Below are 24,954 nucleotides of genomic sequence, written 5' to 3' on the forward strand. Positions count from 1 at the left end.
GAGAAGATAAAGTTCTCTGGGTGGGCCGTGAACAAAGAGAAATATTTCATACTGAACTCAAGCTAAATCGGAGCTCCCATTCAAATTAGCCTGGAAGCCAGGGACTCAGAGAGACCCTAGCTGAGGCTTCCCTTCCAGAAAGCTTGGCACTTCTGCCCTGAGTATGTTTTCGATTCATTCAATGCTATCTGTTGAGTGCTTACTATGTGTAGAGTACTGTACTAAGCGCTGGGGTGAGTATAATACAGTAGAGACACATTCTCTGTGCTCAGTGATTTATAATAGGTTAATTAAAGATATGTACCTAAGCGCTGGGGGGTTGAGGGTGGGGTAAACATCAGATGCCCAAAGAGGACATATCCAAGTGCCTAGATGACACATTGGATCCAATGTGTGACCCAATTCCACTCCAGAGGGCAAGGAGAGCCATAATTAACTTAAAAATCCACGCTCCCCTCACCACAAAAATACAAATGTCTCCCAGCCTGTCACTTCTTTAAATCCACTATCCCTACCAACTTTCACAGAAACGTTCCCGGCCTCCCTCTTCTTCTAGAAACCTACATGCGGATATTTCTGGTTCTGGACCTTCAAGCTTCCTGGAAACAGTTTCCCATAGATCAGACCTTACCGATTGTGCAGTTGATGTATTTATTTGGATGACTCCGTTTATAAATAATTTTTGCCATTTATAAATATTTTTTACTGTCTCCCCTGTAAGAGAGTAAGCTCCTTGTCAGTAGGAAATGTTTCTCGGGCTTCTGTTGCGCTTCCCCAGGCATTTAGTAGTACAGGATATTGTAGCCAGGAAGGACTCATTAAGAACCTAAGCTCTGGGGAGGAATATTTATTCAATCGTTTGTATTTATTGAGCACTTGCTGTGTGCAGAGCACTGTACTAAGCATTTGGGAGAGTACAATAAAACAAGAAACAGACACATTTGCTGCCCACAGTGAGCTTACAATCTAGAGGGGGAGACACTAACCCCCCCAAAACACAGTTCCTGGCCTTCAGAGAGGGCTCACAGTCTAAACAATTGTGTTGCTTAACAAATACCATTATTGTTATTATTATAGTTTTATGTGGCTAGGAGAGTGGGAATCGCTCTGCAGAAAAACTCAGATCTACTCATCATCATCATCAATCATCAGTAGGGAGAAGACTGGAGCTTTCACTTACCCCACTGCCCTGGATTCCTCATCCAATCAATCCAGTTAAGACATTAAGCCTCCCATTTCAGGTAACCACAGGAGCGCTGTGAAGTTGTAAACTCTCTCCCTTATTTCTACTTCAGAATCTTGAACACACCACACCAATCCCATTTCCCCCACCTTCACCAGAACCTGCAGTTGGGTTTATGGTGAAAACAAAAGGGTCAAGATGACGAACGAGGAATGTGAAAATGCAAAATGTCAAATGTCTTGTAGGGTCTGAGTTTCAGGTGAGATCTGAACCTGTTTCAATCTGGAAAAATTCAACTTCCTGGTTGAAAGAAAGGTTGATCCTATAAAACGGCTCGCCGGACTCATAGATGGCAAGTACTGCTGTTCTTACCTCCAAAATATTTGTTTAAACAGAATAAATAAACACCAGCCATTCCTTGAAATGCACTCGGGGTTTGAAATGGAAAGTAAAATGCATCCGGCAAAATGTTAATGATTTTGCGAAACAAAAAGTGAATCCCACTTCTTGTCTCCGATCTGTAGATTTGCAGAGTAATGAGTTATTGGGAGAGGGAAGAAGAGTTGGAGAGGAAAGATATTCATTCCATTATGACACAAGAGTACTGAATCTTCCCTCCATTTACATCGGAGAACCTATGCACAATTTACGATACACAGATAAATGGTAGACCGGGAGAAAAGGCCAAACTTTTCAGATGTTCTATAAAAGCAGGCAATTGGGCCTTTCTTCCTGTAGTATCCCCAGATCCTGACCACAAGGCTTTTCATAGCATTTTTTGATTATATTGGGGGTAATCTGTGAATTTGGCATCCCCAAGAATTGTGAACTCTGCTCCAGCCTACCTCATGCTCCGTCTTTACAAGCTAGAAAATATTAGCCGCTGCTAGCTTGGAATAGAAGGAGCTGCAGATAAAGCAGAATTAGGAAGCTGGGCCCAAAAACATTTGACATTCTCCACCTCTGAGTTTCAGTTTTGAGTAACAAACTAAATGAAATCGAAACTAATGTTTAGGTAGCATCCGCTCCCTCTCTTAGAGACCCTGTACACAATACTGGCTCCCTTTTTTAATCTCTTAACTTTACCCAATTTCTTAGCAAGTTTTCCTCACAGCAAATGACAGAGTCATCCCGTCTCATCTGGATTTCCCATCCCCTGGCTTGTAATTTTTCCGATTCCTGCAAATGAGCATCGTCCTCTGAATCAAAAGTTCAGATTATTGTCCACCCCAGGGAACCTCTCAGGAAGTCTCTTTTGGTCTGGTCATTTCTAGGGGAGCACAGATTTATCGGGTGAATTCTGATAGCAAATTCACGAAAGAGAGTTCCTGCCTAAGGGAAACGTGGTTACCTCATACCTTTTGCCATAGCATGGAGAATTTCCCAGATTTTCTCATCTGGAAAAGCTCCCTCTCTCTCTCTCATCCCCAGATTGTGAGTCTTTTAGGGGTCAGGAGGCATTTACATCACAAACTAATGTTTTTCCCCCTGTTTTGTACCCCATAAAATCCTTATTGCTGCTTCTTCTCTGGGATGTGAACCTCTCTTTCTCCTGAACAGATGAATTGAAAGGAGAGTTGAGGCAGAGGGTAAGAACGATGTAGTAAAGTGTTCTGTTTTTAACTTCTAAGTCAGTCAATCAATCAGTGGTATATTTTGAGTCCTTACCATTTGCTCAACATTATATCAGCCATTAAGAAAAGAGAACTTTTTTGAGGGGGGCAGAAAAGTACTCCTCAGCAATGAAAACGTTTGTGACTACACTGTGTTCTTCATAGTTGGTAGCAGCTTGGCCGGTCAGCTTTATTAACTGGTGAGCTGGCGAATGGAAAAGCGTTCCCGAAAGACAAGGATAACTGTTCTCCATCAGAGATAGCCGAGTACAGACAGCGACGCCATTCCTGCTGCCTCTGCTGTTTAAAAGTAAATCCACACCACATCTCATTTTATTCCAGATGAGAAAGAGCCAACCGACGGCTGGTCCTCGGATAAAGATGGTCCCGAGCATATTGAGGAAGCAGTCTCGCCCTGCGGTAAGTGTGATTCAAAAACAGACACTTTGATGATCTTACCCCTTTGTGGCAGAGCCAGGAGGGAATGGTGTCGGGCCCTTTTCCAGATCAATCGTGGGGGTCCGAATCGATCTATCGGTCGTATTTATTGAGCACTCATTCTGTGCCAACTCCAGTACCAAATACGCGGGAGAGTTCAGTAGGGTTCGTAGACATGAGCCCCCGCCTGAGATGTCCGGGTAATTGAGGCCAAAATGAATCTGGGGCAGGGGAGGGGGTGTTGTCCTGAAAACCATTTTCTCACCTGCTCTTTGATTTTTTTGGTCAATCCCTTTTGCACCACATTATGCCCCATGCCTTTCCTCCAGCAGGGAGATAATAATTAACAGCTCTCCCTAATCAGGTGCCTCATTTCTCCTTCACGTCGCCTGGGTTTAATCCGCCCTAATATTGAAATAGCTAATCTGCTGCTTGATGTAAAGTTACCTTAACCTTTATAGGTGAAGGTGTTAATCTCTTAAAGGACCTCCTAGTCACCTTGAAAACGTTTTCGTTGAGGATTTCTCTTTCTTTTTTTAATAGACCGGCTGTTTATTAAATGAAATGAAAAGGCAACGAATACTTGAAGGTTAATGCCAAAGCATTTACTAGGGCCACTTGAGAAAGCAGTGTGGCCTAGTAGAGCATGGGCTTGGGAGTCAGAGGACCTGGGCTCTAACCCTGGCTCTGTCACTTGTCTGCTGTGTGACCTTGGGCAATTCACTTAACTTCTCTGTGCCTCAGTTTCCACATCTGCCAAATGGAGACTAGATCCTACTCCCTCCTCTCTAGACCGTGAGCCTGACGTGGTCCAGGGACTGTGGCCAACCTGATAACCTTGTATCCACCCTAGTGCTTAAACCAGTTCTTGACACATAGTAGGTGCTTAACCAATACCATTAAAATAAGAACTTGAACAGACCCTAACTTGTTCTAGAGTGATGGAGTGCGAGAAATGAAATTCAGCAGGACCTCAGAGGAAAATGGTTTTAAAACAGGGTGTTTAGAGAAGTGCATTGTGAAAGAACGGTAAAAAATGGAGAAAACTCCCTGGAAAATTCTGGTAGATTACCTTTAGCTACAGGATCTTCCTGAAGGCCACGGTGCTAATTTTTTTTTTTAAGGTATTTGTTTAGCGCTCATTGTGGGCAAGGAATGTGTCTACCAATTCTGTTTTACTGTACTCTTCCAAGCGCTTAGTACAGTGCTCTGCACACAGTAAGCAGTCAGTAAATACAATTGATTGTGCGATTGATTGGAGGTTTAGGCATTTACCCAGCCGGAGGCGGGGGAATGGATCTGATGGCCTTTTAGAGTTTTGTTTTGGTTTTTGCACCCATTCCTGGAATTATTTAATTTAGTGTTGGGGGCCAGGGATAAATGTGTCTGCCACCAAGGGATTTTCCAAGAAAAATCCCCAAACAACTTTTCTCAGCCAAATGTTACAAATGTCTGCAAGACGTTGGGGGAGCATCAGGGGCAGAGATGACTCTAGGAGCATTTGTTTTTGAGTGTTTTGGGCCCCGAACCATAATGGCCAGTCACTCAGTTTTGGTTATCTACCTTTAAATTTTTCGGTGAAAGCTGAAATTGATGGTATTTTGTGAGGGCCTGCTTTGAGCAAAGCACTGTACTAAGTGTTTGGGAGAGTTCAGTAGAAGAGGTAGACCCTTACCCTCAAGGAATATCGATGTAAGTGGGGGAGACGGACGCAAAATCATGTCCATATATGAGGCTGAAGGAAAAATGGATATGTAGATAAGTGAGTTTTTCAGTAAGCGAGATATGTAGAAATGTATTATGGATGGTTGTTGGGGGATAAAGCTTGGAGAGAACGGAAATTAATTGGGGAAAGCTCTGTGGAGGAGTTGTGATTATTTTTAATGGTCTTTGGTAATACTTATTACTATGTGCCAGACACCGTACTAAGTGTTGGGCTAGATGCAAGATAATCAGGTTGGACACCGTCTCTGCCTCACACGGGGCTCACAGTCTTAATCCCCATTGTACAGATGAGGTAACTGAGGCACAGAGAAGTGAAGCAACCCACCCAAGTTCACCCAGCAGACTTGAGGCTGAACAGGCATTAGAACCTATGTCCTCGGACTCCCGGTCCCGCGTTCTCCCCCTAGGCCACACTGCTTGTTGAATTTAAAGAAAATAACCCTGATTTCAGAAGGTTAATCTAGGAAGGCTTCGTGACGGAGGTGGGGGACAGGGTCATGGCCAAACCCAGAGAACTGGGAACGCTCAAAGCAAAGGGAGGATACGGACTCCCGCTGAAAAACAAGGCAAAATACACAAGGAAGTTGGGCAGAACAAAGCCATAAGTGTGCACAACAGAACATTTTCCAAGTAAAACACAATGTCTGAGCGTACTCTGAAGGGCACATCTGAAAGCTTAGGCACCAGCCTGAAAGGGATTGCTAGTTTCTCCCCTAAAAGCTCCCCCCTGCTTATTATTATTATTGCTAATCATCATCATCATCAGTAACAATTCCTTCTGTTTGTAAAGCCCTTTTATCTTTCCCAGATGCTTGCATCTCAGTGCTTTCACTTCTTCCTCGGACCATTCCCTTGGGGTAAGGCGAGGCAGGGATTATTATCGCCACTGTATTGATGGGGAAACTGAGGCCCCGAGAGGTTAGGTGACTTTCCCAGGTCATACAATAGTCTCGGAGCATGGGTGCGATTAGAATCAGACCCTGTGCACAATCTTCTGCATCCCGCTACCCGCCCCCACACAGAACCGGATCGGGGCTCTGCAGGTGTAGGGGTCAGGAGCAGGACAGAGAGACCTTTCCCATCCGCTCGGTCGTTTTCTTGGCTCCCGGTTCGTCATCCGGCCCATCTAGACAGGTACAGCTGGACAGTTTGGGCTCCAGAGTGGATTATTGGGTATGAGTGATCCAAACGCGGCCGACGACGAGGTTCTGAGTGAACCGGACAATCGCCGTCCCCTTCAGTCGGGGCCTTCGTCTCCAGTGGAAAACAGAGGGACGAGGGTGAGCCCTGTGTCCGAGGGAGGGGGGGAAGCATTGTGAAGCATCCCCGGCGAGTGTGCACCCAGGTGACGAAGGACCCTAAACCCCTATTTTAACCCCGCGGAGACCCTTCTTTAGCACCTAATCTTCCATGCCGGAGCTAAGGATTCCTCCCCCTTGGCGCTGCTCATTCATTCAATAGTACTTACTGAGCGCTCACTACGTGCAGAGCACTGTACTAAGCACTTGGAATGTACAATGCTCCACATCTTCCCGACTGAATCCTACCCCTGCCCTCCAGCAGCTGCATAATAATAATAATAATGTTGGTATTCGTTAAACTCTTCCTATATGCTGAGCACTGTTCTAAGCGCCGGGGTAGATACAGGGTAATCACGTCCCACGCGGGGCTCACACTCTTAATCCCCATTTTCCAGATGAGGTAACTGAGGCACAGAGAAGTTAAGTGACTTGCCCAAAGTAACACAGCTGACAAGCGGCGGAGCCGGGATTAGAACCCACGACCCCTGACTCCTAAACCCGGCTCTTTCCACTGAGCCATGCTGCTTTTCTATTCCACCTGGCGGTTTATACCTAGCCTTGAAAGAGAGGTTGAGCAGCAAGGCCTAGTGGACAGAGCAGGGGCCGGGGAGTCCGGGATCTGGGTTCTGATCCCTGCTCGGCCACCTGGCTGCCGGGTGACCTTAGGCAAGTCGCTTTGCCTCTCTGAGCCTCAGTTACCTCATCTGTAAAATGGGGATCAAGTCTGCGAGCCCGGTGTGGGACAACGACCGTGTCCCACCAGATTGGCGCGTATTGTTCCCAGTGCTCAGTACAGTGGCCGGCGCGTAGCGAGCTCTTAAGAAATACCAGAGAGTGAGCCAGGCCCAGTAGCCTAGGGAGAGATTGAAGGGATTGAGCGAGGGGTGGAAGGGATTTTGGGAGTGGGATTTTATTCCCGAGGAGAGCGAACGAGAGACGATGATTTAGGAGCAAGAGAGAAGCAGCTCGCTTTATTTATTCCGACTGTGTGGTGAAGATTTGTTGTTGTTGTCAGTCACCTCTCTCAGAGTGTAAGGCCGTATCGTTTCACTTTTTTTCCCCTTCTCTCCCTTCTTCCAACGTCTAAAACGGTCATGGCCCCAATTAAGCACCCGATCATCGTTAGCCCCAACTACTTTTCTGCCGGTCGGGCCGAGGGAAGCGCTTCGTTCATCAGCAGTCCCGCGAGGCAACAACCGGGGAGCCCGAAGGACCTGGGTTCTAATCCCCACCCCGTGTCAGCTGTGTGATCTCGGGCCACTCCCTTCCCTTCTCCGGGCCTCATGGAAAACGAGGGTGGAGACTGTGAGCTCCACGCGGGACGGGGGCTGTCTATCCACCCCAGCGCTTAGTGAGGCGCCCGGCACGTAGTAGGCGCCTAAACAACGCCGTCGTGATTGTGCCGGGAGCTGGAGCGATAAACGAGAGGCGCGTCCCCCGACCCGTAACCGGAGGCAGGGGGCTGGACCAATTGGACTAGGATTCTGCGGCCACCCCAAAGATTCAGAAGCAAGCCGGGCCTCCGTGGGGGTCGGGGGGAGGGCGCGGAGCGCACAGCACAGGGCAGGAGCGGGGAGCGGGCGCACCTGTGGCCAGTCCCGCCCCGGTTTGGGCGGAGCCTTGGGCGGTTCGCTAATCCCCAGCGGCCGGAGGCGATGGCCGCGGGGCAGGGGCAGGGGCAGGGGCAGGGGCAGGAGCAGGAGCAGGAGCAGGAGCAGGAGCGGAGCGGCTCCCCGGCCCCTCTGGAGCAGGCTGGCCGCCCGGAGGAGGAGGCGGCCCGGAGGACGGACTTGGAGGAAGAGGGGGCCGCAGGCCGGGGCACCCAAGGAGGCGAGGAGGGGAGCGGGGGCGGGGGCAAGGGCAGCCCGATGGAGGCCGGGGAGGGGCCGGAGCCGGACCCCCCCGAGGGCGTGAACGGGCACCGGGCCCCGGGACCCCCGGCCCGGACCCCCGGCCTCCACCGGCAGGAGCACGGGAAACGGGGGCGGCAGGACGAGGGGCAGCGGGAGGTCGAGGTCGAGGACAAGGGGGAGCAGCAGGTGGAGGTAAAGGAGCAGGAGGATAAGGAGGAGGAGGTCAGGGAGCAGGAGGTGGAGGTAAAGGAGCAAGAGGACAAGGGAGAGCAGGAGGTGGAGGTGGGGGAGCAGGAGGATAAGGGGGAGCAGCAGGAGGACAAGGGGGAGCAGGAGGTGGAGGTAAAGGAGCAGGAGGACAAGGGGGAGCAGGAGGTGGAGGTAAAGGAGCAGGTGGATAAGGGGGAACAGCAGGAGGAGGTCGAGGACAAGGGGGAGCGGGAGGAGGTCGAGGATAAGGGGGAGCAGGAGGAGGTCAAGGAGCAGGAGGACAAGGGGGAGGAAGAAGTCAAGGAGCAGGAGGACAAGGGGGAGAAGGAGGACAAGGGGGAGGAGGAGGACAAGGAGGTGCAGGAGGATGAGAGCGGCCCCCCGGCCCCCGGAGAGGAGCACGACATCTCGCTGTTTGTCAAGGTAAAAGCCCACTGTGGAGGGGAGGATCAGACGGGAGGACTGGGAAGGGGATCAAATGCCCTCCGGCAAGTCACTTAACTCTTCTGGGCCTCAGTTAACTCATCTGTAAAATGGGGATGAAGACTGTGAGACCCATGAGGGACAACCTGATCACATTGTATCCCCCCTAGCGCTTAGGACAGTGCTTTGCACATAGTAGGCGCTTAACAAATACCAACATTACTATTCCCCGGGGCCCCTCGAGGGGAAGGGGGCGGAGGGAAGCGGTCCTCACGGTCTCCAGAGACCTCGGCGCTGCGAAACAGAGGGAGGGCAGAGCGGTGCGCGCACCCCCTGCTCCCCGTCCGTCGTCCTCGATCCGTCCCAAGGATGGATCTATTCCATCTCCGACAGGAGAGGAAAATGTCCCCTTCTGGATGTGTGACTTAGGTGGGAAGACGATGTAAAAAAGGGTCTTTTTTCTCTCTGCCCTTCTTTGGTAACCTGGCACTTAATGTACACGTAAGCAGGGCAGCATCCCCATATTCTCGAGAGGTGCAATCTGGATTTGGACAAGGCGACAGACGGGCAGGGCCATAGCTCCGGGCCGCTCTCGGCCCGTCCCCGGGGTCGTCCTCTTCGGGGTTCCCGCTCGGCACAGGAGAGTTGGGTGACGGCGTTGGAAATAATAAGGTCCGGAATGTGCATTACGTGCTGGCCTTTAATCCTTAAAAGAAATACGGCTGGGAGCCATTTACAGCTTAAGCCCAGTTAATTGAAATGGCAGGGAATTTCTAAAAGGGGAAATCGAAGGGAAGTTTTTGGTGATTGGTTTCACGTCGGTAATTTAAGATCCAGTTGCAGGTGGGGGGGAAAAGAGAGCAGAAAGTGCAGTCTCCATTTTTCCAACTTCACTGAGCCTCTCGACTGGAAATTCACCGTGGGCAAAGAAAGTGTCCGCCAGCTCTGTGGTCGCCCTTGTACTTTATTCACCGTTCCCTTTCGGTCCCACGGCACTCATGTACGTATCCGTAATTGATTTATTTATATTAATGTTTGTCTCCCCCTCTAGACCGTGAACTCGTTGTGGGCAGGGAATGTGTCTAGCAACTCTGTTGCATTGTACTCTCCCAAGTGCTCAGCACAGCGCTCCGCCCACTGTAAGCATTCAATAAATACCCTTGATGGATCTTTCCAGAAGAGTCAATCGGAGTCTATTTAAGGGACGAATCTTCTGAAGGATCAGGCTACGTATCATTCGATCAGTGGTATGTATTGAACGCTTACTATATTCAGAGCGCTGTACCTCCTAAGAGCTCGGACGGGAACGACATAACAGAATTAGCCGTTATGTTCCCTGCCCATAACGAGCTTATGGTGTAGAGGGGGAGATGGACGTGAACGTACATGTATGCAAAACATGGGGGTGACGTTCCAAAATAAACCTCGGCCCTGATTTATCCGGGTATTTCAAACTGAAAGCTTTTGGGCCGTTTTAGCCAAAGTTCATCAAAGTCCCCCGCTCAGTGCACCTGGTGCCACAGGTGAACCAACCCAACGTCCTTCCCGTCGGCTCCCGGTAGCTTCCGGAGCTGGAGTGGGGCCGGGAGGGGATTCGGCCTCGCTCTTCGGCCCCCGGGGTTTGGCTTTCCCGTCTTTCCTCCGGTTCGCACCCGGACTCCTAAGGATATGCCGGATGAATACCGGAGGCTTAACCGGCTGGCCGAGGGTTACCCGTTTCTCCCGGCTTCTGCAAAAGAGGCCGTGCGTTGCCCTCGTCGATCGTATTTGTTGAGCGCTCCCTGTGTGGGGAGCACCGTACTAAGAACTTGGGAGAATGCAGTAGAACAAACGTTCACTCATTCAGTGGTATTTCTTGATCACTTACTATGTGCAAAGCACTGTACGGACTTCAGAGCCCTCCCTGAAACCCACTGCTTTCCCCTAATTTCCTTCTCCTCCAGGCATGTCTTACCGACTCAACCTTTCAGCAGTCACTGACACCTATAGCACTGGGTTTTATTTTGATGTATGTATATTATGTATGCATATCAGTGTAAATAGTGCCCCTATTTAGTCACCTGCCCCTCTTTTCTTTCTTTCTTCCCCCGTTCCTACTTTTCTCTGTCTCCAGGCTGTATTCAATTGGTGGTATTTTTTGAGCACTTACTGTGTGCAGAGCACTGTACTAAGCCCTTTAAGGGCAGAAGATGCAGAGTGGAAGAGCACGAGCCTTTGAGTCAGAGGACCTGCCTTCCAATCCTATAGCTGCCATTTGTCTGCTGTGTCACCTTGGGCAAGTCACCGAGCTTTTCTGTGCCTCACTTTCCTCATCTGCAAAGCGGGGATTAAGACCTTGAGTCCCATGTGGGGCAGAGACCGTGTCCAATCCGATGGTCTCGGAAACCGCCCCGGCACTTAGTATGGTGCCTGGCAAATAGAAAGCGCATAAGAAATGCCACAATTATTAAACGCTCCGAAATGCTTAGGGAAGTGGTCTGCACCCAGATGATCCTCAAATAACAATGATTTTTATGGGATTGAAAAAATGCTGGCTTGACACCAAGCCCACCACTAACAAGCCTTGAGATTCCTCAGCGAACTAATGCGATGGAGAATATTTTGGGTCAGTTATGGGATGGGGGAGATGGTTCTGGAGGACAGACAAGGGCTGGGAAATATCTTTATCCCTATCGCCTTTAAGAATTTAGTGTAACCTTCAGCCTGTCATTGTGGATTTTCAAATGGTCACATGGAGCTTTAACCAAGGGTAACATGTCAAAAGACTCTGGAATTTTTGTAACCCTGCTTCCATTGGCTGGAATGGGATTTGCGTGGCGCAAATCCCGCTCTTCAAAACTGTCAATAATAGTAATAATAATGACGTTAAGTGCTTACTCAAACACCGTTCTAAGAGCTGGAGTAGATACAAGCTAATCAGGTTGGACATGGTCCCTGTCACCCAAGGGATTCACAGTCTTTTACCCCCACATAAGGGAACTGAGGCCCAGAGAAGCGAAATGACTCGTCCAAGGTCACACAGCAGACAGGTGTGTCCAAACACACTACGTCGCACCCCGATAGGGGTTTTCGCTCTGCGTTCTGGGGAGGACGCGATGGTAGAATTAGAGAACGTTTTTCCGGCGAGACGTATCTAGGTACAGAGCGTTGCGGTGCTGGAAATACGGTTGGCTGCACATGTCGGACGTTGGACACAGAATGAGTACAATCAAATGAGTTTTCCTGAACCTGGGATTCTATGGAAATACGATCTCCAGGGAATAGGAGGACCAGGTGTTCTGGGACATGGGTGTGACAGGAGTGGAAAGGGGAGAAGAAGAAAGGGACCTAGTTTGGTCAAGGGCAATTTGTTTTTTCATTTTCTCCTCAAACCAATAAGATTTCACAAGGTATCTGTTCTGGGAACTTAAGTCTACATTCAATCCAGGCCATATTGTGTCAGGCAGTGGTCTGTCTAGTCTGCCTTTTAGACAAAAACGACCCTGGGAGCATTAGAAAGGAGAATTGTAGTTGTTCTTGGAGAGGCTCTGGGTTTTTTTTTGTAAATAATGGCATTTGTTACACACTCATTATGTGCCTGGAAGTGTAATAAGCGCTGGTGTAGATACAGGATAATCAGGTTGGACACGGTCCATGTCCCACAAGGAGTTCACAGGATTAATCCCCATTTTACAGATAAGGTCACCGAGGCACCGAGAAGTGAATTTTTCACGTATAAAATTCCCATTTTATACATGAGGTAACCGAGGCTCAGAGAGTGAAGTGACTTGTCCAAAGTCACTTGGGAGATGAGTGACGGAGGTAGGATTAGAATCCAGGACCTTCTGTCTGGACCCTGCCCAATCAGCTAGGCCATGCCACTTGCTCTCCCTTTTTATTAGAATGGATTTTTCCAGAAAAATCAATGAACTTCCATGGGAAGATCAGTAGAAATCTTCTAGGAATTGTGCTTCAACTCCTGGCTTTAGGTTTTATGGGCTCTTAATTCCCGGCTTACTTGGGCTGAAATAGGTGGGTGTTCCGGGGCGAGACTTCCCGAGAGGACAGTCAGGCTGTACCTGTCGGTCTGCGAGTTTGAGAAAGCCGATCTGACGGTGGCGTTATCTCTCTCGCGCGGCCGGAGTCCAGAACACAGTTTTCCATCGAGGTCAGGTGGAGGGTTTACGGTTTCGTTCTCTCTTCGTGGACAAACATCTCCTTTTTAATTAGGCCATAAGGTCTACGGACCTTAGCCATCCTGGCCGACTTGCTCCTCCCCCCCTCAGTAAGGACGGGACGCGACGTTCAGACCCCGGGGAATAATCTGCCTTTCCCGACCCGGTAATGTTTTCCAGAACAAGGAAGGCTTCTGTTAGAAGAATTCCTCGCAAGAATTTCACAAGGAAATAAGCTTTTTCTCTAAATGGTAAAGGTTCAGCTGGTGTGGGGCCACATTATTAAATCCGGATTAGAAATAGCACTGGGTTTTTAAAAGCATAAATCTCCTCGCAGGCTAAATGGCAAATGGCGTTGGGCTCGCCGGGGGACTCAAGCGGACACCTTTCAGACAACCCCGGCCCCGCACTTGATTTTTGGGCCCGAGCTCTAGACTTGCTGGGGAGGAATGGGGTGTATTCAGCTCCATGGGGTAAGGGTTTCCGGTCATTTGCCCCGGCCTTACGTGGACAGTCGGCACTTCAGGCATGTTAAGAAAACCGCCTGTGGAACAGCTCTGCTTTGGGGGGCGGGAGGGCCAAATCTCTCGGGTTCTTGGTGGTTCTTAGTGTGGTGTCATTGGGAACTCGAGGCAGCTGGTGATGAAGAGGGGGAGGCCCGGTGTGCATCCCAGTCTGCCGCTGCAGGGTAGGTGGTAAACGGTGGTGGAGGTTGTGTCCCAGGTTGGCATCTTAGAGCTGGGCAGATGCAGGCCGGATTCCCGAGATCCGGAGATTCCCCGGCCGGCCATAGCCGGGGCGTTAAGTTTGTTTAAAGACAATAATAAAACTGAAAGCATGGGCCTGGGAGAAGACATGGGTTCTAATCCTGTCTCTGCCGCTGATTTAATGTGTGACCTTGTGCAAGATACTTAACTCGTCTGCGCCTCGATAACGCAATCTGTTACGAAATCCTGTCGGTTCTACCTTCACGGCATCTCTAGAATCTACCCGATCCTCTCCATCCAAAATGCTCCCGTGCCGATCCAAGCAGCCATCGTGTCCCACCTTGGCTACTGCACCGGCTCCTCGTTGACGTCCCTGCTTCCCGTCTCTCCCCATCCCATCCGTTCTTCCCTCTGCTGCTTGGATCATTTTTCCAAAACATTCAGTCCCCACTTCCCCACTCCTCCAGACCCTCCGATGGCCGCCCATCAACCTCCAAATCCACGGGAACTCTTCACCATCCGTCTACTTCTCCCCTTCCTCACTCTCCCTTGGCAGGGGTGGGCGGCAGTGCCCCGCTGGCTCTGCTTGGCCCAGTGTCGGAGACTGGCTCTGGCCACTCTCAAACGCCCCTTCCCTGACTGTACGGGGGATGTGTTGGGCATGGGGATGGGGGTCTCGGCGGGGAGAGAGAGGCCCGCTCGGCTCAGGGCCTCGCCCTGATTTTCCCTCACCGTCCGCAGGCCGGGTGCGACGGCGAGAGCATCGGCAACTGCCCCTTTTCGCAGCGCCTCTTTATGATCCTGTGGCTTAAGGGAGTCATATTTAACGTGACCACGGTGGACCTGAAAAGGTAAGAGGGGGAGCCGGGGCCGTCTGAGCCGGTACCTGTCAGAGCACTCCCCGGGTGCCCGGCGGCTCCTCATGGGCAGAAGACGGGTCTTTGGCTTTCAAACGCTCGGCCCAGTGCAGGCGCTCGTCGGAGGCCCCTCGGACTGTCTGGCGGGACCCGCCTTCTCTCGGGTGGGAGCTGACTATAGCCCCAGTGGTCAGACCCGTGCCCCGCCTGACCCCGTGCCCCACCTGACCCCCTGCCCCGGCCCCGTGGTTTCCGCCTGCCAGGAAACCTGCCGACTTGCAGAATCTGGCTCCGGGCACCAACCCACCCTTCATGACGTTCGACGGAGAAGTGAAGACGGACGTGAATAAGATCGAGGAGTTCCTCGAAGAAAAGTTAGCCCCTCCAAGGTAGCCGTCGGAGCGGCCGGCCGGAGGGGAGGCTCCCGGGACGGGCCGTGTCGGCGGTGACCGGCTGTGCGGTGACCTCTTTCTCTTTCACCTCCTCAGGTACCCCAAGCTCGGGGCCCAGCACACGGAGTCCAATTCGGCCGGCGACGACGTGTTCGCCAAGTTCTCCGCGTTCATAAAGAACACCAGGAAGGACGCCGATGAGGGTGAGTCAAACAGTCTTTATTGAGCGCTTACTAGACGCCGAGCACTCGGCAGAATCGGGCCCAATGGAATCCTTCCCCGAGGCCTCCCGGCTTGTCCCGAGGGTCTGGAGCCGGCCCGAGGCTACCGGAGATCTCTCTCTCTCTGGAAGCCTGGGCCATTTTGGGGGAGGAGGGCTTTTCCCGGCTAGGCAGTGAGTAGGTGTGTGACCCTGGGCAAGTCATTTGACTTCTCTGGGCCTCAGGTTCCTCTTCTGTAAAATGGGGTTGTGTGAGCCCCACTTGGGACAGGGACCGTGTCCAACTCAATTTACCTATATCCACCCCAGTGCTTAGTACAGTGCCTGGCACGTAGTTCTCTATCTAGTAGGCCCTGCTGCTTCTCGCCGTCGTCGTCCTGTCTTTCTGTTCTAATCATTTGTCCTTGCTGTCGCCTCCTCCGGGAAGCCTTCCCATATTACCTTTCCTCTCCAAACTCCTCGAGTGAACAGTCTGCACCCACTGTCTGTCTCAGGCTCTTCTCTTCCAATTCTCTCCTTGACCCCCTCCAATCTGGTGTCTGTCCCCTTCACTCCGCAGAGACCGCCCTCTCAAAGGTCACCGAGGATCTCCTCCTCACCCAGCCCAAAGGCCCCTTCTCCATCCCGACTAATCCCCCTCGGCCTCTCGGACACCGTCGCCCTCCCCCTTCTCCCGGAAGCATCATCTGACCTCGGCTTCACCCGCCCCGTCCTCTCCTGGTTCTCCTCCCACCTCTCTGGCCGCGTGGGCTCCTCCTCTGCCTCCCACCCCTAAACTCTGCATGTCCTCCAAGGTTCATTTCTGGATCCCCCTTCTATTTTCCTTCAACACCCACTCCCTTGGAGAACTCATTCGCTCCCGCTGATTCCACTATCACCTCTATAAAGATGTTTTCCACATCTCTATCTCCAGCCCTGATCTCTCTCCCTCTCTGCAGTCTCGTATTCTCTACCGCCTTCAAAACACGTCTACTCGGATGTCCTGTCACCCTTCAAACGTAACGTGACTAAAATAGAACTCCTCGTCTTTGCACCCGAACCTTGGCCTCCCACCGTCTTTCCCATCCATCCCCGTAGACGGTACCACCGGCCTCAGAAGCCGTAACCTCGGCGCTATCCTCGACTCCTCTCTGTAATTCAGCCCATACATTCGATCTATCGAGATCCCGTCGGTTCAACCCTCGCAATGTTTTCCCACCCCTCTCCATCTAACCCACCGCCACATCAATCCGGGCACTCATTCCATCTCACCTCGATTGTTTTAGCGGCCTCCTTGCTGACTTCCCTGCATCCTGTCTCTCTCCTCTCCAGTCCGTTCTTCAGTCCGCTGCCTGGATCACTCTCACACAAAAACGTTCAGTCCTCAGTCCTCACTGAAGAACCTCACGTTCTCCCATCCCATCCTCTCCTGGACCCCCTCCAATCTGGCTTCCGTCCCCTCCACTCTACCGAGACTGCTCTCTCTAAGGTCACCCATGCCCTCCTTCTTGCCAAATCCAATGGCTCCTACTCTATCCTAATCCTCCTTGACCTCTCAGCTGCCTTTGACACTGTCGACCGTCCCCCTCTCCTCCACACCTTATCTCACCTTGGCTTCACGGACTCGGTCCTCTCCCGGTTCTCCTCTTATCTCTCTAGCCGTTCATTCTCGGTCTCCTTCGCGGGTTCCTCCTCCCATCCTCTGTTGGGGTTCCTCAAGGGTCAGTTCTCAGCCCTCTTCTGTTCTCCATATACACACTCAGTGAACTCAATCGCTCTCACGGCTTCAACTATCATCTCTATGCAGATGACACACAGATCTACATCTCCGCCCCCGTCCTCTCCCCCTCCCTTCAGGCTCGTATCTCCTCCTGCCTCCAAGACGTCTCTATCTGGATGTCTGCCCGCCACCTAAAACTCAACATGGCCAAACCTGAGCTCCTCATCTTCCCTCCCAAGCCCTGTCCTCTTCCTGACTTCCCTATCACAGTGGATGGCACGGCCATCCTTCCCGTCTCTCAAGCCCGCAACCTCGGTGTCATCTAGACTCGGCTCTCTCGTTCACCCCACACATCCGATCCGTCAGCAAAACCTGCCGGTCTCACCTTTATCATATCGCCAAGATCTGCCCTTTCCTTTCCACCCTAACGGCTATCTTACTGTTACAGACTCTCATAGTATCCTGGCTGGATTATCGTGTCAGCCTTCTCTCTGATCTCCCTTCCTCCCGTCTCTCCCCGCTCCAGTCTATTCTTCACTCCGCTGCCCGGCTCTTGGTCCTGCAGAAACGCTCCGGGCATGTCACTCCCCTTCTTAAAAACCTCCAGTGGTTGCCTATAAACCACCGCACGAAACAGAAACTTCTCACTCTAGGCTTCAAGGCTCTCCATCACCTTGCCCCCTCCTACCTCTCCTCCCTTCTTTCTACCGCTCACCCCGCACTCTCCGCTCCTCTGCCGCCCACCTCCTCACCGTCCCCTGTTCTCGCCTATCCCGCCGTCGACCCCCGGGCCACGTCCTCTCGCTGTCCCGGAATGCCCTCCCTCCTCATCTCCGCGAAACTAATTCTCTTCTCCTCTTCACAACCCTACTTAGAGCTCACCTCCTCCAAGAGGCCTTCCCAGACTGAGCTTCCCGTTTTCCCTCTGCTCCCCCTCTACACCCCCCTTCATCTCCCCTCAGCTAAGCCCTCCTTTCCCCCTTTCCCTCTGCTCCTCCCCCCTCCTTCCCTCCCCTCAGCACTGTGCTCATTTGCTCATTACCCTATTTATTTTGTTAATGAGATGTACATCACCTTGATTCGATTTATTGCTATTGTTTTAATGAGATGTTCATCCCCTGGATTCTATTTATTGCTATTGTTTTTGTCCGTCTGTCTCCCCCGATTAGACTGTCAGCCCGTCAGTGGGCAGGGACTATCTGTTGCCGACATGTACATTCCAAGCGCTTAGTACAGTGCTCTGCACATAGTAAGCGCTCAATAAATGCTATTGAAATACTACTGAACGAACCTCCAGCGATTCTCGGGGAGCAAATTAGCCTCCTCCAAGAGGCCTTACCTGACGAAGCCCTCTTTTCCCACTCCCTTCTGCGTTGACCTAATTTGCTCCCTTTATTCAACTGTACCCCAGTCTCACAGTACTTAGACAACGGACCTAGATGACAGAAATGTATGTGTGTTTCTCTCTCTCTAGACTGTAGGCTGGCTGTGGGCGGGGAACGTGTCTGTTATAATTCTGTCATACCGTCCCAAGGGCTTAGTACAGCGGTCGATACATACGATCCATTTGATTTTTTGACCGATCAGACTTATCACCCGACCCTTGGCTCCCTCCTCCCCAAACGCCGCCTCTGGGAATTCCGAGAGGGATCGATCGCCCGTCGGGTGGGAGGCGGCGGGTCCGCGGTCACGTCCCACACGCTCTCCCGAGCTGGGAGGGTCACATCCCTTTTGGCCCTGCCTCTTCCTGGGACTTTGGGCTTGACGCATTTGTTCTTCCTGCCCTAGGCCTGGAGAGAAGCCTGCTCAAGGCCCTGCGCAAGCTGGACGCCTACCTGAATGCCCCCCTGCCCGCAGAAATCGACGCCTACAGCGGCTCGGCCGTGCCCGCGTCCAGTCGCAAGTATCTGGACGGGAACGAGCTCAGCTTGGCCGACTGCAACCTCCTCCCCAAGCTCCATATCATCAAGGTTTGTACGTCTTCTCCCCGGCCGGCGGTGACCGCGCAACTCCCGGACCAGGAAGGGAGACGTGCAAACCGCCGGGATGCGCTTCGTTGGCTGGGGGGGGGGGGGGGGGGGGGGGGGGGGGGTGTCTGCTCTGAAGAAGGGTTGGGCTTTTGTCCGGCTGCCAGGATCCTCACTTATAAGAATTATAATAATAAGCACGGTACTGGTTAAGTGCTTACTATGTGCCAGGCACTGTTCCGGGCTCTGGGGTAAATACAAGCAAATCAAGTTGGAGGCGGTCCCTGTCCCACCCAGGGTTTGCAGTCTTCAGCCCCATTTTACAGAGGAGGGAACGGAGGCACAGAGAAGTGAAGTCCCAAGGTCACACAGCAGACGAGTGAAGGAGCCGGGACTCATGACCTTCTGACTCCCAGGCCCCTGCACCTGCACTAATGCACCGTTAAAAATAACAACTGGGGTATTTGAGCCAGATATCGTCCTAAGCGCCGGGGTAGACGCAAGCTAATCGTGCCGGACACGGTCCCTGTCCCACCTGGGGCCCGCGGTCTCGATCCCCATTTCAGAGACGAGGGAATTGAGACACAGAGGAGTTAAATGACTCTCCCGAGGTCACACAGCAGGCCCAGCCGAGAACCTTCTCTTGCCACGTTCGGTCGGTCCGGCCTTGCTGTGGACTCAACGGTCCTTTCCTTTCAGGTGGCGGCCAAGAAGTACCGCAACTTCGAGTTCCCGGCGGAGCTGAGCGGACTGTGGAGGTACCTGAACAACGCCTACGCCCGTGACGAGTTCACCAACACGTGCCCGGCGGACCGGGAGATCGAGTTCGCCTACCTGGACGTCGCCAAGAGAACCAAGTGAGCCAAGCGGACCGACGCCATGACCGGTCGGCTCGGGGTAGGCCGGGGCGCCAGCTCCTCTCACGTTCCCCACCGTGCCAGTCTGTGGGTTCCAATCTCAGCTCTGTGACTTTGGGCAAGTCGCCTCCCTTCTCTGAGCGTCAGTTACCTCATCTGTAAAAGGGGGATTAAAACCGCATCCAACCTGATCAGATTGTTTCTATCCTAGCGCTTAGTAGGGTGGCCGGCATATAATCCATAAAACGTAAGGGGCGTCCAGAGCAACCTCCTGTTGAAAAGCGGCATGTACCTGCCCTGTGCCCGAGTTGCCTCGTCTGAAAAACGAAAAATCAATCCCCGTTTTCTCTCCTACTTAGTGGGACGGGGACCGCTTCGGACCCGATGACGTGGAGCACCTCCCCAGTCTCGGGCATGTCGACGCTGCTGAACAAACACCACTATAGTATTATCGTTACTGTTATCAAGGCCCACCGAGCCCTTTTCCACAGCTTCTGACAGTAAAAGTGACCAATTGGGCTTCAAAGTGATTTTCTTTTCCCTTCCCTGGGAAATCTGATTAAAGTCCCCAAGACCATGCTGAAGCAGTGTTTGCACATGGGACAGGGCAAAAGCCCGGGATTAGCAGATAGTACAGTGCCAGGCCTATAGGGAGTGCTTAACAAGTACAGTTATTATTGCTGTGATTATCTCCCCCTCTAGACTGTATACTCGCCGGGGCCGGGAACGTGTCTGTCATATTGTTCGATGCTGTTAAATTCTCCCGAGGGGTTAGTACAGTGCTCCGCACGCAGCGTTCAATAAATACCATCGACTGCCCGACTACCCCAGCACTAAGTACGGTGCCTGGCACACAGTAAGTGCTTAACAAATACTAGGGGAGAAAAGAACGGACAGAGCGTCTTAAGCCATTTTCATCCTACCTTGGCAGCCCAGCCCCTGGACGAGCGGCAGAGACGAAGAGCCGCAGGAAGTTGGCGGGGGACGACGGCAAAGGGAGCGGGTCACAAACAGATCTTCATCTGTGGATTTAGGCCGCCGTGAATTTGCCTGATTAGATGCTGCCGTCGAGAGGGTTCCTCCCCTAACAGAAATTAAGGATTCGAGAGGATCATTTGGCAGAAGGGGCCATCGGGTGGAGCCGCTGTGAAAACCGCTCAGGAAACCTCTGCGGTCGGACCGCTGCGCGGCGAGCCCAGAGCTCCCAGACGTGGACATCGGGCACGACCCGCGTCCTACTGGGTTTTGGGCCCGACGGACAGCGATGACTCCTTTTAGCTGTCGATCTTCTTCGGGACGTTCCCCTGAACGCTGACTCGGTCCACCGGTGTCCCCGTGAAAATCTCTGGATCTAGGTACAGAGTGAATCTAATCTGAGCCGAGAAATAAACTAGGGCCTCTCAGGCCTTATCAATCAGTGCAAGGCACCGGGGCGACCCCGTGAAAGTGCATAATCTCCTCAATCAGAGAAACCTGAAAATAAAAGCTTACCTTCAGTTAATCTTGTGGTTGACTCTCAGGTGCATAATGAATCCATTAAACCAGGTCTGCATGTCATCTGAAAATAAAGCACGTACATCAAAACATGATCTTAAAAAACAAAAAAAACAACCAACAAACACTCAACAACTACTCTGGTCATACCTTACAAATACACAAACAGCATTTTCTGTTGTGGGCATTGCAGAATCTCCTCTTCTCCCCTCTCTCCTCTCCCCTCCCAACTTTCCTCTCCTCTCTCCCCCTTCTCCTGTCTCCTCTCCCCTCTCCTCTCCTGCCTCTCCCCTCTCCTCTTTCTAGCACAATGTCAAAGAAGGACCACCTGGCGGAGGCGGCGGCCTCGGAGGATACCTCGAACGCATTATCGCCGACGGGTCTATCCGGTCGACGGACGCTTCGGATGGGACCGGAGAAGCGGTTATCGGGCACGACGACCTCACGCAGGGAGGCTCGAGGGCCATCGGAGCTGCCGGGAAGAAGAGGGAGCGGGGGAGGACACCACACGAAAGTCAGCTTGGGGGGGAGGGACGTCGAACCATGGCAACATCAGAGGAGAGCGATCCGGGCGCCCGCCCCGCCGGAAATCAGTAGCGTCGACTGAGGGCTCGCTGTGCGCGCGATACTCCACCGAGCGCTTGGCAGAGGATACGCCGATAAGCAGCCACCGTCCCCACCCGCGGGGAGCTTACGATCTAGAGAAGCGGTGTTTAGTGGAATAGAGGACGTGGGTTCTAATCCCAGCTCTGCCAGCTGTCTGCCGTGTGACCCTGGACAAGTCACTTTCCTTCTCTGGACCTCGGTCGGTTCCTTCCCTGTAAAATGGGAATAGGGAGCGGGTCTCGTCTGTGATGGCGATAATCACGACGGCAATTTTTAAGTGCTCGCCGTGTGTGGATCACTGAGGATGCAAGGCGATCGGGTTGTCTCGCGTGGGGCTCACAAGCTTTGTCCACATTTTGCAGATGTGGTGACTGAGGCGCAGAGAAGTTAAGTGACCTGCCCAGACTCACACAGCTGACGAGCGGCTGGACCGTGATTTGAACCCATGACCTCCGGCTCCCAAGTCCATACTCCTTCTAGTGAGCCACACCGCTTATCTATCCAGCCCAGTGCTTAGTCCAGTCCCTGGCACATAATAAGCACTTAAAGGCCACCATTATTGTCACTATTATTAGAGGGGGGAGGACGGGGACTGTGCCCGCCTGACTTTCCTGGATCCACCAGCGTTTAGTCCAGTGTCTGGCACAGAGTAAGTGCTTAACAAAAAAAAAAAATCATTATTATTATTAGAGGGAGAGATGGGACAGGGACTGTGCCCAGTCTGACTTGCCTGGATTCACCCCAGCGTTTAGTCCAGTGCCTGGGACAGAGTAAGCGCTTAACAAAGGCCATCATTACTGTCATTATTATTAGAGGGGGAGACGGGATTGGGACTGTGGCCAGCCTGACATGCCTGGACCCACCGCAGCGCTCAGTCCAGTGCGTGGCACACAGTAAGCGCTTAACAAAGGTCATCGTTATTCTCATTATTATTAGAGGGGGAGACAGGACGGGGACTGTACCCAACCTAATTTGCTTGTGTCCACCCTAGCGCTCAGTCCAGTGCCTGGCACAGTGTTAGCACTTAAAGAAAAAAAAAATTATTAGAGGGGGAGATGGGACGGTGCTCAGCCTGACCTGCCTGTGTTGACGCTTATGAAAAAACATTATTATAATTATTATTAGAGGGAGAGATGATATGGGGACTGTGCCCAGCCTGACTTGCCTGTAATGATGATGGTGGTATTTCTTAAGACCTGACTATGTGCCAAGCACTGTTCTAAGTGCTGGGTCAGGGCAGGGGGAAGAGAACAAAGTTATCTCAATCCCCATTTTTCAGATGAGGGAACTGAGGCACAGAGAAGTGAAGTCACTTGCCCAAAATCAAACAGCAGATGAGGGATTAGAATCCATGACCTCTGACTGCTAAGGTCCAGCGCTTGGTCCAGTGTCTGGCACAATAAATGCTTAATAAATGCCATCATTCCTTATTATTAAGATTAAAGGGAGAGATGGGATGGGGACTGTGGCCAGCTTGACTTGCCTGTGTCCACAGCGCTTAGTCCAGTGCCTGGCACACAGTGAGCCCTTAATAAATGCCATCAATCCTTATTATTATTATGATTAGAGGGAGAGAAGGGATGAGCCTGTGCCCAGCCTGACCTGCCTGTGTCCACAGCGCTTAGTCCAGTGCCTGGCACAAAGTAAGCCCTTAATAAACGCCATTATTTCTTATTATTACAATTAAAGGGAGAGAAGGGATGGGGCCTGTGGCCAGCCTTACTTGCCTGTGTAAGTAAGCACACTGTAAGCGCTTAATAAATGCTATCAATCCTTATTATTATTATTAGAGGGAGAGAAGGGATGGGGCCTGTGCCCAGCCTGACTTGCCTGTGTCCACCCCAGCGCTTAGTCCAGTGGCTGGCACACAGTAAGCCCTTAATAAACGCCATCGTTTTTTATTATTACGATTAAAGGAAGAGATGGGGCCTGTGCCCAGCCTGACTTGCCTGTGTCCACCCCAGCGCTTAGTCCAGTGCCTGGTACACCGTAAGCCCTTAATAAACGCCATCATTTTTTATTATGACGATTAAAGGGAAAGATGGGGACTGTGGTCAGGCTGACTTGCCTGTGTCCACAGCACTTAGTCCAGTGCCTGGCACAAAGTAAGCCCTTAATAAACACCATCATTTTTTATTATTACGATTAAAGGAAGAGATGGGGCCTGTGGCCAGCCTGACTTGCCTGTGTTCACAGCGCTTAGTCCAGTGCCTGGCACACAGTAAGCCCTTAATAAATGCCATCAATCCTTATTATTATGATTAGAGGGAGAGAAGGGATGAGCCTGTGCCCAGCCTGACTTGCCTGTGTCCACAGCGCTTAGTCCAGTGCCTGGCACAAAGTAAGCCCTTAACAAACGCCATTATTTCTTATTATTACAATTAAAGGGAGAGAAGGGATGGGGCCTGTACCCAACCTGACTTGCCTGTGTCCCCAGCGCTTAGTCCAGTGGCTGGCACACAGTAAGTCCTTAATAAACGCCATTATTTCTTATTATTACGATTAAAGGAAGAGATGGGGACTGTGGCCAGCCTGACTTGCCTGTGTTCACAGCGCTTAGTCCAGTGCCTGGCACACAGTAAGCCCTTAATAAACACCATCATTTTTTATTATGGCGATTAAAAGGGGAGAAGGGATGGGGCCTGTACCTAACCCGACTTGCCTGTGTTTACGGCGCTTAGGCCAGTGCCTGGCACACAATAAGCCCTTAATAAACGCCATTATTTCTTATTATTACGATTAAAGGGAGAGAAGGGATGGGGTGTGTACTCACAGGCCTCCGGTCCGGTCCCGGGGTGACGAGGAGGAGGAAAAAGGACCGACGCTACTACCACCGCGGCCGCCATTACGCGCGGGTGAAACTGCGGGCGCCCGACCGGAAGCGGCCGCCCCTCCATCACCACGTGACGCCGTCCGCGGCCTCCGATTGGCCAGTCCGCCCGCCCGCCGCCCGGGGGCTGCCGGGAAATGTAGTTCGGAGGGGGGCCTCGCTTCGGGCCTTAGGGGCTGCAGGCTCTGCCTCCTCCCTGGGAGCCCCCCATCATCATAATGTTGGTATTTGTAAGCGCTTATTATGTGCAGAGCACTGTTCTAAGCGCTGGAGAGGATAAGAATAATAATGTTGGTATTTGTGAAGGGCTTACTATGTGCAGGGCACTGTTCTAAGCGCTGGAGAGGATAAGAATAATAATGTTGGTATTTGTGAAGCGCTTACTATGTGCAGAGCACTGTTCTAAGCGCTGGGGGAGACCCAGG

General features: G+C 51.9%; 1 protein-coding gene and 1 long non-coding RNA gene across 6 annotated transcripts in view; one reads left to right on the top strand and one right to left on the bottom strand.

The window, feature by feature from the left end:
• The window catches only part of CLIC6 (chloride intracellular channel 6), a 33,460-nt gene extending 12,360 nt beyond the window's left edge, over positions 1-21,100 (top strand). The window contains exons 2-8 of one of the 5 annotated variants that reach the window (XM_029082656.2): positions 3,139-3,216; positions 14,349-14,458; positions 14,728-14,853; positions 14,953-15,059; positions 18,564-18,745; positions 19,442-19,599; positions 20,531-21,100. In XM_029082656.2, coding sequence (XP_028938489.1) covers positions 3,139-3,216; positions 14,349-14,458; positions 14,728-14,853; positions 14,953-15,059; positions 18,564-18,745; positions 19,442-19,599; positions 20,531-20,633 — 864 coding nt within the window. In that variant the 3' untranslated portion in view covers positions 20,634-21,100. Of the gene's footprint in view, positions 1-3,138; positions 3,217-8,652; positions 8,747-9,862; positions 9,994-14,348; positions 14,459-14,727; positions 14,854-14,952; positions 15,060-18,563; positions 18,746-19,441; positions 19,640-20,301 lie in introns of those variants that run through there. The other 4 variants (XM_039914558.1, XM_039914559.1, XM_039914560.1 and 1 more) reach the window with 4 other exon arrangements.
• On the bottom strand, positions 20,859-24,558 carry LOC103170683. Its single transcript, XR_005661001.1, has 4 exons — positions 24,473-24,558; positions 21,422-21,565; positions 21,091-21,157; positions 20,859-20,950 (listed from the first exon to the last, which is right to left on the bottom strand). It is a non-coding gene; the product is annotated as an uncharacterized LOC103170683 (long non-coding RNA).
• Positions 24,559-24,954: the final 396 nt, after the last annotated feature.

This window comes from Ornithorhynchus anatinus, chromosome 17 (genome assembly GCF_004115215.2).
Source record: "Ornithorhynchus anatinus isolate Pmale09 chromosome 17, mOrnAna1.pri.v4, whole genome shotgun sequence".
NCBI lineage: Eukaryota > Metazoa > Chordata > Mammalia > Monotremata > Ornithorhynchidae > Ornithorhynchus > Ornithorhynchus anatinus.